Source organism: Carettochelys insculpta, chromosome 23, assembly GCF_033958435.1.
Source record: "Carettochelys insculpta isolate YL-2023 chromosome 23, ASM3395843v1, whole genome shotgun sequence".
Classification (NCBI taxonomy): domain Eukaryota; kingdom Metazoa; phylum Chordata; order Testudines; family Carettochelyidae; genus Carettochelys; species Carettochelys insculpta.
The window spans coordinates 23,851,588-23,867,001 of NC_134159.1; the positions used below are offsets into that span (position 1 = coordinate 23,851,588).

Sequence of the window (15,414 nt, forward strand, 5' to 3'; positions counted from 1 at the left end):
GTTTCTACTAATTTGCCTGGTACTGATGTTAAACTTATCGGTCTATAATTGCCAGGATCTCCTCTAGAGCCTTTTTTAAATATTGGTGTTATATTGGCCGTCTTCCAGTCATTTGGTACCAAAGTGGATTTAAAGGATAGGTTACAAACCACTGTTAATAACTCCGCAATTTCACATTTGAGTTCTTTCAGAACCCTTGGGTGAATGCCGTCTGGTCCTGGAGACTTGTTACTATTCAGCTTATCAATTAATTCCAAAACCTCCTCTAATGTCACTTCAGTCTGAGTGAGTTCCTCAGACTTGTCACCTAAAAAGGCTGGCTCAGATTTAGGAACCTCTGTAACATCCTCAGCCGTGAAGACTGAAGCAAAGAAATCATTTAATCGCTCCGCAATGGCACTGTCTTCCTTGATCGCTCCTTTTATATCTTTATCATCCAAGGGCCCCACTGCTTTTTTAGCGGGCTTCCTGCTTCTAATGTATTTAAAAAACATTTTACTATCGTTTTTTGAATTTTTGGCTAGCTGTTCCTCAAACTCTTTTTTGGCTTTTCTTACTACATTATGACACTTAATGTGGGAGTGTTTATGTTCCTTTCTATTTTCCTCAGTAGGATTTGACTTCCACTTTTTAAAAGCTGCCCTTTTCTCTCTGACTGCCTTTTTAACATGGCTGTTTAGCCATGGTGGTTCTTTGTTAGGTCTCTTACTGTGTTTTTTTATTTGGGGTATACATTTAAGTTGGGCCTCTAGTATGGTGTCTTTAAACAGTTTCCATGCAGTTTCCAGGGATTTTAGTTTAATTACTCTACCTTTTAGTTTCTGTTTAACTAGCTTCCTCATTTTAGTGTAATTCCCGTTTTTGAAATTAAATGCCAGAGTGTTTGACCGCTGCGGTGTTCTTCCCAACACAGGAATATTAAAAGTTATTATATTGTGGTCACTATTTCCAAGTGGTCCAGTAACAGTTACCTCTTGGACCAGATCCTGCGTTCCAGTCAAGGCTAGATCGAGAATCGACTCTCCCCTTGTGGGTTCCTGTACTAGCTGCTCCAAGAAGCAGTCATTTAAGGCATCAAGAAATTTAATCTCTGAATCCCATCCTGAGGTGACATGCACCCAATCAATATGGGGATAATTGAAATCTCCTATTATTACTGTGTTTTTTATTTTGATAGCCTCTCTAATCTCCCTTATCATTTCAGCATCACTATCACTGTCCTGGTTAGGTGGTCGGTAATATATTCCTAATGCCATATTCATATTAGAGGAATGAATTGTTATCCATAATGATTCTATGGAACATTTTGATTCCTTTAGGATTTTTACTTCATTTGATTCTATATTATCCTTCACATATAGTACCACTCCGCCACCCGCACGACCTGTTCTGTCTTTCCGATATAATTTATATCCCGGTATGATAGTGTCCCACTGATTTTCCTCATTCCACCATGTTTCTGAGATGCCTATTATGTCAACTTCCTCCTTTGATATGCGGTACTCCAGTTCACCCATCTTATTAGACAGACTCCTAGCATTAGTGTAAAAGCATGTTAGAAAACTACCACTATTTATATGTCCGCCTTTCACAGACGCGTTGGATTTTTTTATGCACGATTGTTTCACATCTGATCTTGCCCATATATTATTTCCCACGTTCCCTATCTGACTAACTTCTAGGGAATCCCTATCTATGGAGCCTCGTGTAAGAGAAGTCTCCGTCCGATCCAGGTGCTCCCCCGCACCAATCGGCTTTCCCCAACCTCTTAGTTTAGTTTTTAATTGTTTTTATGTGTGTTTATATTTTTGGGCTGCAAGAAAAGCTACTGAAAAACCAGGTTCCAACTATTTAAAGTTTGGGAAACCCTGGTATAGAGAGTGTCTCGTCAACCTCTTCTAAATGGTGAGGTGGTCTGTAGTAGACCTCTGTTGTGACATCACCCTTGTTTTTTTTACCCCTTTTAACTTAACTGAGAGATTCTCAACATGTTTGTCTCCTGTGTCTATCTCCACCTCAGTCCAGGTGTGGACATTTTTGAGTTATAAGGCAACACCTCCTCCCTGTTTACCCTGCCTATCCTTCCTGAGTAAGTTGTACCCTTCTATGCCAATATTCCAATCATGTATATTATCCCACCAATTTTCTATGATATCAGTTATGTCACAGTTGTGTTTATTAGGATTTCAAGTTCTTTCTGCTTATTACCCATACTTCTTGCATTTGTATATACACATCTACGATACTGATTTGCTTTTGCTACCCAGTTCTGCCTAGTCCCTCTTTTTTTCTTTGCTGTTATAGCCCATGATCCCTCCCATTTCCAACCCAACTCCCAGGTTTCCAGGTTTTTTACTTACCTGTGGGCTTTGGTCACCTGTACGCGTTGAACCTAGTGTAAAGCCCTCCTCGCTATTTTAGCCAGTCTTGATCCACACATCCTTTCCGTTCCTTGAAAGGTGAATTCCATCCTTATTTAGCAGTCCTTCATGGAACAGCATCTTGTGATCAAGAAAGCCAAAGCACTCCTGGTGACACCATCCTTGCAGCCAGGTATTCACCTCCAAGATTCAACTGTCTCCGCCTGTGCCCCTACTTTTGACAGGAAGGTTTGAGGAGAACACCACCTGCGCTCCTAACTCTTTCACCCATACTCCTAGAGCCCTGTAGTCACGCTTGAGCTGCTCAGTGTTACGCCTGGCAGTATCATTCGTGCCCACATGGATGAGTAGCATGGGGTAGTAGTCTAGCTGCACAAACGTACTCTCAATTCCTCCATCTCCCACCCCTCAACTCTCACACAGCTACTGAATACATGTGAAAATTTGACAAATTCAATAAGTATCAACGTTAACATCATCTTTAAGTCATTTTCAAAATGCTGTGGAATACAGGATTGTGAAGCACATGTGGTATGTGAATGTAACTGTGCAATCTACAGCATCTTTCACTAGTGAATACACCATTGTTTTGTATTGCATATCTGGGAGCTCAGGACAGGTATGTTCTTATGGTTAAGCAACAAAACAGTTCCAAAAAATCTATGTAAGCCTACAAACCTTGTAACCAGTACAGGACTCATTTGACTAAGATGTTGCAAATTTGTGAACAGGATCTGTACTAGTGCAAATATTGAATTCCACAGTAATACTAGCATGTATATTCCAATTAAACAGGTCTGCACCAGTACAGATGTTGCATGTCCTAGGCTGAAGTTGGCAGCAAAGTATGTCTTGCATTTTTCCAGCAAAAGTGTGCTCTGTTAGTGTAGAAGTTGCATGTTGAAGTGCTAAACATGGATCTAGCATGTATTAGTAACAGCCAAAGCTTACCAATTGTGCATGTTCTCAATAAGCTCTACAGTAATGTCAGGTTAATTTTATATTACAGTCAGAAGGGCAACTGAAAAATGCACCTGCACTGTGTGTTCTATATCATAGGCGCATATGTGTGATTAGCCACAACATTAAATGTGAACTAATGCACATGTAGGGAGAAGTAACTTTTCACTTGCCTGATGCAACAGAGAAAGTTCTAGTTTTACTCATTAAGAATATTCTGAGTTTGTGTTTATAAGTACAGTATTACAAGTTCCCTCTTTTGATTCTGAAAATATATATTCTGCAATACAAAACCAACAGGACCACCAGATAATTAACTAAACAACCACAGTGAGTTGCAAAGAGAGAATAGGGAGTAATCTCCATAGACACAAAATGGAGAATTCCTCCCAGGCAACTGGAGGGAAATCCTGGCTCCATCAAAGTCAATAGGAGTTTTTGCCATTGACTTCACTGGAGTCAAAATTTCATCTTAGCTCTCTTACAGCAAAATAGAAAAATTAATCTTTGACACGTCTTTCATTGCAGTGATGCTTTGACTACACTACAAAATTGAATCGTTGTTCAGTGGGACTCCCTGAATCATGAATGAAATGGAAGCCTAGTATCAATCACAGCTGTTTAGCATTTCAGAAAGTGGGCTTGAGATGCCACGTTGGCTGCATCTACACTAGCAATTTCTTTTGAAAGCTTTTTTGAAAGAAGAGGGCTCTTTCAAAACAGCCCATGAGCGTAAAGTAAATTGAAAGAATGTGGTGCTCCTTTTGAAATCACTCTTCTTTTCCCATTTTACGAAGAGTGCCCCCTTTCGAAAGAAAACACTTATAGGTGCTCTGCAGGGCCCTTCTTTCGAAAGAACTGGCTTCATTTTTGATCCCTGGCCCATTCTTTCAACAGAGTGGGGGCTGTGTGGACGTTCTCTTTCAAAGAGCAGATCACTCTTTTGAGCCACTTTTTTTGAGCACTCTTCTGAAAGAATTTCTTTTGGAAGAGATCTTCCGGAAGAGCTTCTTTTGTAAGATCTCTATAGTGTAGATGTAGCTATTCAGTCATAGTTAATGTTGCTAGTGTGCACAGGGCTTCAGTCTTATGCAACACGTGATAAAATACTTCAGATTCTGTTTTCATTTTTGATCAGCAATACCCACCTTCTGCCTTCTCCCAAGCATGCAATTCTCAGCTACATCAGTAAAATATTTTTTACTAAACAATTAGTAAAGTTATAAATGCTTGCGTACTGATGTAATTTAGCACTTTAAAGACTAACAAAATGATGTATTAGGTGATGGGCTTTCGTAGGACAGACCCACTTCTTCAGCTAATAGCATTTCCAGTACAGACTGACAGTTATATAGTACAAAGGTTCAAAAAAATTGCAGCAAAAACTGACAAATCAAATACAAAGGAATGATGAAGGAGGGGTGAGGAGTAGGGGATGTTAAGTGTCTTGCCTCAGATAATTACAAATATCAAAGGAAGGGAAGTAGTCCTTGTAATGCGTGAGATAATTGCTGTCTTTGCTCATACCAAGTGTTAATGTGTCAAACCTGCAACCTGCCATCACTCTCAGCCTTGTTTATTCTACACAACAGATACATTTCCTGGACACCACAGTATAAATCACTGATGGCCACATCAACACCACTCTCTACCGGAAACCCACTGACTGCTACACTTACCTACATGCCTCCAGCTTCCATCCAGCACACACTACATGATTCATCGTTTATAGTCAAGCCCTTACATACAATCCCATCTGCTCTGAGCCTACTGACAGAGACTGAAAACTTAGACCTCTACAAAGCATTCATAAAACTTATAGGCATCCTCCTAGCCTAAGAAAGAGTCTCACTAGCAGTCACAGGTTATACCTCAGTAATACTAATCCTGAAAGTTTTCCTTGCAACAAACCCTGTTGCCAACTTTGTCCACATATTTATTCTGGGGCTACCATCACTGGACCTAACCACATTATTTACAAGATCAAGGGCTCATTCTCACATACGTTGACCAATATTATATATGCCATTATGTGCCAGCACTTGGTATGAACAAAGAAAGCAATTATCTCACACGTTACAAGGTCTGCATCCCTCCCTTTGATGTTCATAATTATCTCAGGCAAGACACTTAACTTCCCCTACCCGTCACCACACTCCTTCAGTCCTATATACTTGATTTGTCTGTTTTTATTGCAATTTTTTTGGACCTCTGAACTCAGGTATAACATGCTGTTCATTCTGAACAGGAGTTAAGCCATTGTGATCATGAATTTGAGTCAATGATTAGCAAGAATGTCTAAAACTGCTTTTCTAGGTTGAATATATTGTAATAAAAATAGTCAAAGTCACATGTCATAGAGCTAGCTCAACTTCAGTACAAAAGAAACCCTGCCACTCTCTTTTGTAATACTGACCAGAAAAACTTAGATAGAGATATACATAGCGGAGACAAAAGCAGAGCTCTATAGAAATGCATTAGAAACTCATTCCCTCTCTGACAATGACTTGGACCCAAACTTGCTCCCTTGAATCTGTGTTCCTTACTAAGCAACCTGAAAAAGCCCAGAAAATAGTCTGTGTTAGTTCTGGAGGTCTGCAGTAGTCACTTCTAGTAAAACTGCAGCTACATCTACACAATGAAATAAAATTGATTTTTTAATAAATTCGACTTTTTCACCTCCATCTTATAAGCTCAAAGTTAATTGTCCACAAATGTTCGGGAAAGTCAATGTACTGTTTCTGCATGTCGACTTACCGCATCTCCATTGCCTTGTCCAAGTTCAGCTGCAGGAGCAATGCATTGTGGGTACCTATTCCACAGTGCCTTAGCCCTGTTGCATTTTGTGGGGAGTTATACCACCGGGTTGTAGAGGAAAAAAATTGCCACAGTTGCTTGTGGGTGTTTGATGTCACTCTCCCAGAATGCAGAGCATTGTCCCAGAATTCAGAGCACCCACTAACCTCATGAAAACAAACAGATCATGGCACAGCACTAGCACAAGCATGGTTTTTCAAATGCTTTGTTGCACAGGCTGTTAACGGCAACTTCCCAGAATGTTGCACAGTTTTTTTTTCAGTGATGAAGGCAGTGGGCTGAGATGATGGTTGATGATGAAGATGTTACGGAGGAAATTGCTGAACCGCAGACCCGAAACTTAGAAATGCTGGCTGCCCTGGATGCATTGCTGACAGTGGAGCAGTGTTTTTGGACTCCTGAAACTGGCACACACTGGTGGGACCACATGATTTGGAATCCTAGGATGACCAGCAGTGGGTGCAGAACTTTTGCATGTGCCACTCCACTTTTACGGAACGTTGTGATTTGCTGGCCCCCTGCCTTGCAGTGCAGTAATACAAGAATGAGACTGGCTTTAACAGTTCACGTGCGAGTGGCAGTTGCTGTATGGAAGTTTGCAATGCCCAACAGTTACCGGTCAGATGCACATCAGTTCAGGGTGGGCAGATCTACAGTGGCGGCCGAGGTGGTGCAGGTAGCCAGTGCAATCTGTTGGCATCTCCTGAGGAACACCATGACCCTGGGAGATGTACTGGCCATAGTGGATGGCTTTGCTGACATGGGGTTTCCTAATTGTGGTGGGGCAGTAGATGACGTGAACATCCCCATCATGGCCCCTGACCACTTGGCCTCTGAGTATACAAACAGAAAGGGACACTTTTTGATGGTGTTGCAGGCAGTGGTACATCACAAAGGTCGTTTCACCAATGTGGGATAGTCGGGAAAGATTCATGACACACGCTTCTTCAGAAATTTTGGACTGTACAGAAAGCTCCTGGATGGAACTTTTTTCCCAGACTGAAAAAATCAACATTGGCAGCATGGAGATGCCTATAGTAACGCTGGGTGACCCTGCTTTACTCTCTGCTCCCATGCCTCATGAAGCTATAAACAGGCGCCATGGACCACAGCAAGGCTTACTTTGATTGCAGACTTAGAATGGTGGTGGAATGCATCTTTGGCTATTTAAAAGCAAGGTTCAGGTACCTATTGACCTGCTTGGACCGTTCAGAAACTAATGTCCCCACTATGGTTGCAACATGCTATATTTTGTATAAACTTTGTGAATCCAGGCGGGAGAATTTCATGACAGCCTGGAATGCAGAGGCTGATGCCATGAGCAGGGCTTATTTGCAGCTGCCCACAAGGGCATTCACCAATGCAAATGCAGAGGTAGTAGCAATCAGGGAGGCTTTGAAAAATAACTTCATGAATGATCAGACAGCCACATGATTCTGCTGTATTTGACTGTAATAATACCATTCCCCACTCCCTGAAATGAGTTGTACACACTACAATAACCAATAACCCTATGGGACAACCAATAAATCAAAGTGTGACTTTCACAGAAAGAATACTCTTTTTGAGGGATGGGGATGCGGGGCAGGGGGCAGTTAAGGTGCAGGAAAAAGAATGGATGTATTTTTGAGGGTGGGAAGGCTAAGGTTTTTTCTTTTAGCAGAGGTGCACATATGCAGGAAATAAGCCAGGTTTGGCACCTGCTTCTCCGTGCCTGGGGGCAGGCACCAGCAAGGACCCACTCTGAGCCCCCGCCTGGGTCCCTCTGACACGTCCTCTGTGGACTTTTGCGTAGCAGTGGGTAGCTGTGCTATCAGCCCTCTCCATGCCCACCCAGGTCCCTCTGACAGACTCCCCTCAATGATTTGTGCATCCCCCTCCACTATGCATGTGAACCAAGAAATCAGACGATGTTTGTCATAAAAAGAATATGTTTATTTGGAAGGGAGAGGGTTAAGGGGTAGGGCAAAGCAGAGGTGTCAAGGGTGATGGAATAACTTTTTGTAGTGGGTAGAGGTCTTGGAGGTGGAGCGGCAGACTATCTTTGCCCTCCCTCCCTGCGTTTGGGGACCACAATGGGAGGGGGCAACTTTGATTCCAGGGAGTCCAGGCAGCAGGGAGTGAAGTCACCAAACTGATTGCTGCATAGGGAGTCCCTCTGTAGCTGCAGCATGGAACACAGGACCTTGGTTTGGTCTCTCACATCTGTGAGGAGCTGAGCCATGTCCTCTCTCAGGTGTGCCGACTGGTCTCTCCTGAACTCTGGGACACTGCTGCCATTGTGCTGTGGCCCTCTGGCTGGCAGTGGATGCTGTTCCAGCTCACTCCAGCTGCTGCAAGATAAGGTACTGCTTGGACCTTTTGCGCTTCCTTGCCCTGTCTCCCATGCTGAGGATGCCTGCTGGCAAGTGAAGGTCAAAACTGAGATACAAGTCATACAAAACATTTACCCATAGAATTAATGGGACTCTGTCTTTACAATCAGTGAAACTTTCTTTTTGTGAGGCCACTTTTGGCTTCTTAAGGATGAGAAGGAAACAGACTGCATTGCACAAGCCATCACTTATCCAGACCATTTCATTGTGGACATAGTAAGCTATTGTCCACTTTACTGGAGGCAAGGGGAGGGGGAAGTTTAAGGAAGGATAATATGGCCTGTGTCCAGGAGCAGGGGAAAAAGTTTTCTCAGTGTTCCCTGGAGCAATCCTCTGCAAAGAAAACCCACCCCCCTCCACTGGCCATGCCAGTGTCCAGGAACAGGGTATGCAGACACCAGAAGCCGCATGACAAGGGGGAGGAGGTTCAATTCCAGCCACATGGCCAGCTGGGTGTGGAGGGATCCATGTAAAGTGCAAAGAAGCAGGGGGTTGTGGGGGAGGGCAGGTTTCCACCTGCATGGCAGGGGAAAAACATTTCTCAGTGGCTCCCGATCAAGCCAGCAGCGTGATGAGAGGGGAGAGGGACAGGAGACCGTGCCAGCCACTGAGGGAGGGGGGAAGATGGCGCACCCACAAGCCACGTGGTGCAACAGTGCAGGCCCAGGAAATGCAACACGGGCAGTGAGCATTGCAAAGAAATCATCCAAATTCCTGTGCTTCTTTGTGTTGCCAAAAAAGACATCATCCTCCTAAGAATAACAGATAGTGAAAAAGAAGAAATGCTCATCCTTTGTGAGCGCAAGCCTGGAAAATTTGCCAAAATGCTGTGTGGTGCCATCATTATCTGGTTGCCTGGCAGGGCAAAGTGTGCTATCATGGATGCCGCAATAAGTCAGGCCTACCCAAAAACCTCGTGGAAAAAATACAAAAGGACCTCGATGAGGCCTTCCTGGAGATCTCCAGAAAGGATAAGAATGCCATCCCCAGCAATATTACCATGCTGTTATGAGGGGCCTAGATTGACAGAAAACCTACACCTAGACCCAGCCACAACATGCTTGTACCATTTGAGAAAAAAAATACTCACCAGGACAACTGGGCCCTGGTGTGTCAGGGATCGGTGTGGAGGAGACCAGCTTGAGGTCAAGGGCAACGTACTGTGGGCTGTCAGGAACAGCTTCGTCAGGCCCCTGCTGGTTGTCCCTGACTGCCTCTCCATTGCTGTCTTCATCCGCCCACCCCCCCGGCCCCCGCTCAGCTCCTCTTGGCTCACCCTGGACTCTGGAAAAGGGCTTCCTGAAGCATCCAAATTAAGAACTGGCAACGTGGTCAGTCCTTTCCAAGCATTGTGTCCAGCTGTTAATACTGGCACGTCTTCGGAGATGACCCGGCTTGTCCATTGGCTAGCTATACTTTATGATGAGCCTGATAGAGTTTTTCACCTTCACCTGTCATTGCTGTGTGTCCCAGGCGTAACCTCTGGCAATCATCCCACGTGAAATCTTTTTATGAATAGCTGCATTTTGCTTACAGACTTAAATGCTGCCTGCCACTGATGCCGCTCTCCGAACAGCAAGGGATGGAGAGAGGCTGTTCACAGTAGTGACAGATGGCAGAACAAGGACCAATGGTCTTAAGTTGCAGTGGGAGAAGTCCAGGTTGGATATTAGGGAAAAACTGTGTCATTAGGAAAGTGGTCACGTAAAAGAATGTATTATCTAGAGAGGTGATGGAATCTCCATCCATAGAGGTTTTTAAGTCCTGGCTGGGATGATTTAGTTAAGCTTGGTCCTGCTTTAGGCCAGGGGCTGGCCTTGATGACCTACTGAGGTCCCCTCCAGCCCTAGGATTCTAGGATCCCTGACAGTTTTTTTTTTTTAAATCTATTTGCCCCAGATCCTAAATTGCCCCCTTAAGGATTGTGCTTGGATTCAGCAGGCCAATGCTCAAACCACTGAGCTATCTTTCCCCCCGATGGCAAAAGATGGCTACCAATGTGATGCAACACGGCGGCTACTGATGCAATGGCTAAAAGAAGTGCATGCTTCCACACATCCCTTAAATTTCCAAGGCTTGCTGGTGATGAATTTAAATTTGTGGGTTTCCTGTTACCAACTTCCTGTGCACCTGGAGAGCAGCAGAGATGGAAGTGACCAGAGCAGACAACCATGGGGCATTGTGGGATATATATATGGGACATTTCTGGAGGCTAATAAAGTCCTTTTAAAGACATGGTATTTCCACCCTAGGCTTAATTTAAACTTTTAAATTCAAAGTGGACCCTACGCCGAGTCGCTTTCCATGGTGTTATAAGAGCGACCTTAGTGCTCCCTAAAATTGACCTAATGGTGTTTACAGTGAAGACAGTGCTATTGTAAAATTGCACTAACTGCCCTAAAATCAACTTTATTATGTAGTGTAGTCATAGCCTCAGTGTCCTAGCAACAGAAAGCAAGGGTATATTAGCCAAGTGGCAGGCTTAAGGGACTTCTTGGCATGACACAAGTCCTCTTTAATTTGTTTAGTTTTAAGTTAAATAAAGGTATGTACTATAGCTTGTTAAATGATTAACTAGCTCCAATGATGATAAGTGCTTCACAGATCAATGATTGAATTGTATTTGCATTTCTAAAAATGCTGGTAGCTATGGCATTCAAATACTCCTTTAAAAGGTTAGTATAAAAACTAGCTCCCTTCAGCTGCTCTAAGAAATCTGAATGTGAAAAAATCAGGCTCCATGGAAAAACTGTCTCCCTGACTGGGAGCTGAGGACTGTTCAGCATCTGACACTGAAACAGGAACAGTATGTTGAAATAATGTATCTAACCTTACACTGATGCGAGTATAAATTCCATATGAACATGCGTAAATACTCCTCATCTAAGGTACTCTCTAAATTGAGTAGACCTTTGCTACGTAAGTCTGGAATAAACATCTTCTCCCCATAATGGTGAGTGCAGCAGGTATCATCTGTCCATGTTCAGTGTCCTTCTTAAAATGGGGCCTCACAGAAAATGCATTTTGCTCAAATTATCTGCTTCATGAGGCAACAGCAGCAAAGGAGTTGATGAAAAGCTGCCACATGAGACAAGTAGTTTAGACTAGGTGATTTTCATAATAGAATGAATGTGGGTATTAAATAAAGTTGTCCAGAAATGGGTGCTGAAAGGTGAATCCTTCCTCTTGAATGAGTGTTTTCTCCTCTCCCCTGGTTCCCAGTTGTTTACTCTATCGGGAGGGTTTTTCTTACTGATATTCATGAGTTTTCTTCAGGTGATGGCTACTTCATATTGGAAGTTGTGGTTGGGGATCCTTTGACTTTCACCTGTTGTAATTCTTTTGGAATACAAATGCCTTTTTATTGTTTCAGAGTGAAAGAATTGAAAAAGGCCAAGGAACCTGAAGATACACAGCAGCATCCCATAGCAATGTGACATTGCTTTTCAGACTGTTTTCATTTTCTGTTTTTAGCAGAGACATGCAACAACAACAAAAAAAAAAAAACACTGCAGTTCTGGGAATCTCAGCTGCAGAATTTTAACAGTAATGTTTCAGTCATTGCATTTGCACTTTCATGGACAACTTTTAATTTGTTCAGCAAGACATCTTGGAACTCAGTCTTCTGTTGGCTTATGGGAAAAAAGACACCAGGAGGAATTTGTGAGTTGTTTCATTCTCTCCGAAAGAAGCGATTAATTATCCTTTTCGTATAGGGCTGTATTAAAACATGTGGAACTGTACAAATATTATACCAAAAATATTGTTAAGGAAAGGTGGGAATGCACAAGCAACACAAGAATGATATTCCTGCACCTGTCAATCATCTCCAAGAAACTGAAGCTTCAAGATTCAGTGGAGGGGCTTAGATCAGTAAATCTTTATTGGGTACATTCATTCTCATTTCCTTTGCACGTCTGTCCTTTCTTTTTATTTGAATCTCTATACAGCACACTTAATGCAACTTTTTAAATCTGCAGGTTTTTAATACATCCCGTGGAAATTTACAAAGTGGGTTGGTGTATGAGGCAAACGGGTAATGCATGGGAAATAACAAGAGCAGCTTGAGCAAGTTTTTAAAATTTCCTTTTTTGGTATTTTTTCTAGAACCTGCAAGTCTTTCAAGTGTCATGTACTTTTTGTCATATTCAGCACTTTATTTTCTGGCCTTACTATTGATTATTTACATAAAATAGTTTGTAATGCATGTATATCTTTTTTTAAAAGTAATTTTGTTGTTCTGAGCAGTCAAGTACCTATGTTGCCTAGACATTTATACCACCTAACAATCGGAGTGGTGCTCCATCCTGGCCAGTAAATTTCTTATTTTGGCTATTTCATCAAAATCTGGGCAGTTTCTGTATATATATAGAAGGTAGAAATGGAAAATGAAAAATAATATTTGAAAGGGAATATATTGATTAATTACTAAATATTTTATTCACAAAGGGTCAATAACTTGGCAAGATAAAATTATTATTTGTATAGTTTTGTCTGAATGAACGAAAAGAGTGGATGTATTGTTTGTATATATTGTATATATTAAAACAGAGATATGTGCATGAATTCAAGAAAAAAGAAATGAAAAAAAGCAAAGCATTAGTGGCTATGGTCTGTAAAATGAAACAAAAACTTTATTTCACTATAAGAAACTTTATTTTAAATGTTCTTTAGAAGAACATTTTGCTAAAGCATGACTAAACTGCAAAAAAAAGAGCTACTGTATTTAGACTTAGGAAAAAAGGCAGAGTAACATTACTAAAAAAAGGATATGTTTACATTTGATTTTGGCTACCAGGAGTTTTATTTTATTTTTATTTTTTTGCCAATGGTGCCAAGTAATGTGAATGCTAATATTGCTTAAGAAGTTACTTTTGCAAAGCAGATAATCATAAGAAAACAAAAATGTATCTAGCTTAACACCATACACTCACTCCAATAAAGAACACTTAGAATGAACATAAAATGAAAAAAGAAATAGTATGAAAGTAGAAAATATGTTTCACATTTTCATATCTCCTGCTGGAAGTCAGAAAATGTAATAAAATGCACAAAAATTTTTAAAAATAAAAATAAGTAAATCTTAAAAGTTGCAAACTGGTCTTGTAGGGGTGTCATGGTATATTGCTATTTCCACATAGTGAGGAGCCAAAGAAATCAGATACTTTAAAAACTGAAATACTAATTAAAAATTATCATGAAATTTAGACAATAGCAGACTGATCTTAATTATACTAGAATATATCAGGAGTAACTTTCCTGAAGTCAGTGCAGTTACTCTGAATTTACACAGCTGTAGCTGAAATCTGAAACTACTTCTGTGGACTTATATGGCTAGTACCAGTTTAAAATATCCAAATGGTTGGTGTAAATTTTAGATGATTAGTTCTGGAATAGTTGCTCTTACCTGATCCCAGCCACCAACTAAAATGTTTAAAACTCCAGGCTTTTTGTGAAGCCTAAAAATATTCACAAATGAGAAGCTTTTAAACTGGTGTCGTTAAAAGAAGAGTAAACACAAAGATTGTGTCCAAAATGGGGTCAATGCTCTTGGTGCCTTTTCTATAATTGTACCTGATTTTTAATTACTTCCTTTCACTGCCAGCATTATACAATATATGTGCTCTATAGCTCATTATCAGAACTCTGTACATTTGTGAACTGCTGCTTTATGACCCAATTCAGTTAAAAAATTGTCTGGCTCCCACACTGTGGCTGCCTCATAATCTCGATTTATTTTATTATAATGGAACCTTACAAATTAAGTATGCCACACACAAAGAATGGGAACGGAGTAAAGAACAAACTCCTTTGAAATTAACTGGAATGCTCTGTATTAATACTAGACATATTGAAATGTTCAGCTGATTGACTGGCATTATGACAAATATAATTGATCTTTCTGTAACAAAAGTAAGGTCCTTGGTAGAAACAGTTTAGCCCCTTATATTTACACTAAACATGTCAGTAAAATACAGAGATAGTTCAAGTTACCCTTCCAGATCCATGGCCCTGGTGGTGTATCTAATTACAAAGACCCTGATACAGCAAAATATTTACATACATGCTTAATGTTAGGCATATAAATAGTTCTATTAATTTAATGGGACTACTCGCATGTTTAAAGTTAAGTATATCCATAAATACTTTGCTGAACTGGATTGTAAAATTCTTCTATTGAAAAAGATTTCTGCTTATCCTTCTCTTGATTGTGGAATTTATTTCTGATAGAAGAAACATAAGTGCAGCTTTCGATTATCAGGATTCCCAAGTGCCAGGAGCAGGACCTTCTGCTTCCTGAAAATGGAATTGCTCCTTTGCATAACACATCTGACATAAATAATAACTGTGTGAAAGAAATAAAGAATATAACATGAACTCCCTATATGGTTGCACGCTTATAGCAGTTCCACACAGTAGTTGGTGCCCAACAGGGGGTCCCCAAGACTTGCATGTAAAACTAGTATAGATGTCTCTTTTTTGTAAGTTTTATTTTTGTAACTGTGCATGTAAAGCATCACTGAATCAATGGATCTGTTGAAGAACTCAGCTGCTGGAACCATGCAAAATGTTTTGAATTGCCCTTAAAATATGGAAAATGTTTTCTGAATGCTTTATATTCTTTCTGCTGTAAATTAAAAACAAAGAAAATTTCCCCATATTAAGTGTATTTCTTGTAACATTCTCTCTTCCATTTTAATTAAGAGGACCTGTAAATTTTTCAAATAATTATAAATATCCTTGTAAAGTATAGCTCTCTCTCACTAAAAGACCTACTGTAAACTCTGTCCCTTAACTGACTCCATTTCAAAGGCAGACATAATCTTTTAAATCAAATTTTACTGCTAGTGTATGGTCCTTTAATTCTATAGTTAACTATT

General features: G+C 40.8%; 1 protein-coding gene across 2 annotated transcripts in view; it reads left to right on the forward strand.

The window, feature by feature from the left end:
• Window positions 1-15,232, forward strand: part of CAMTA1 (calmodulin binding transcription activator 1) — a 1,240,930-nt gene extending 1,225,698 nt beyond the window's left edge. For both annotated transcript variants that reach the window (XM_075017972.1, XM_075017973.1), the window contains one exon: window positions 11,907-15,232. In XM_075017972.1, the coding sequence (XP_074874073.1) occupies window positions 11,907-11,970 (64 nt within the window). In that variant the 3' untranslated portion in view covers window positions 11,971-15,232. The remainder of the gene's footprint in view (window positions 1-11,906) is intronic.
• The last annotated feature ends 182 nt before the right edge of the window (window positions 15,233-15,414 follow it).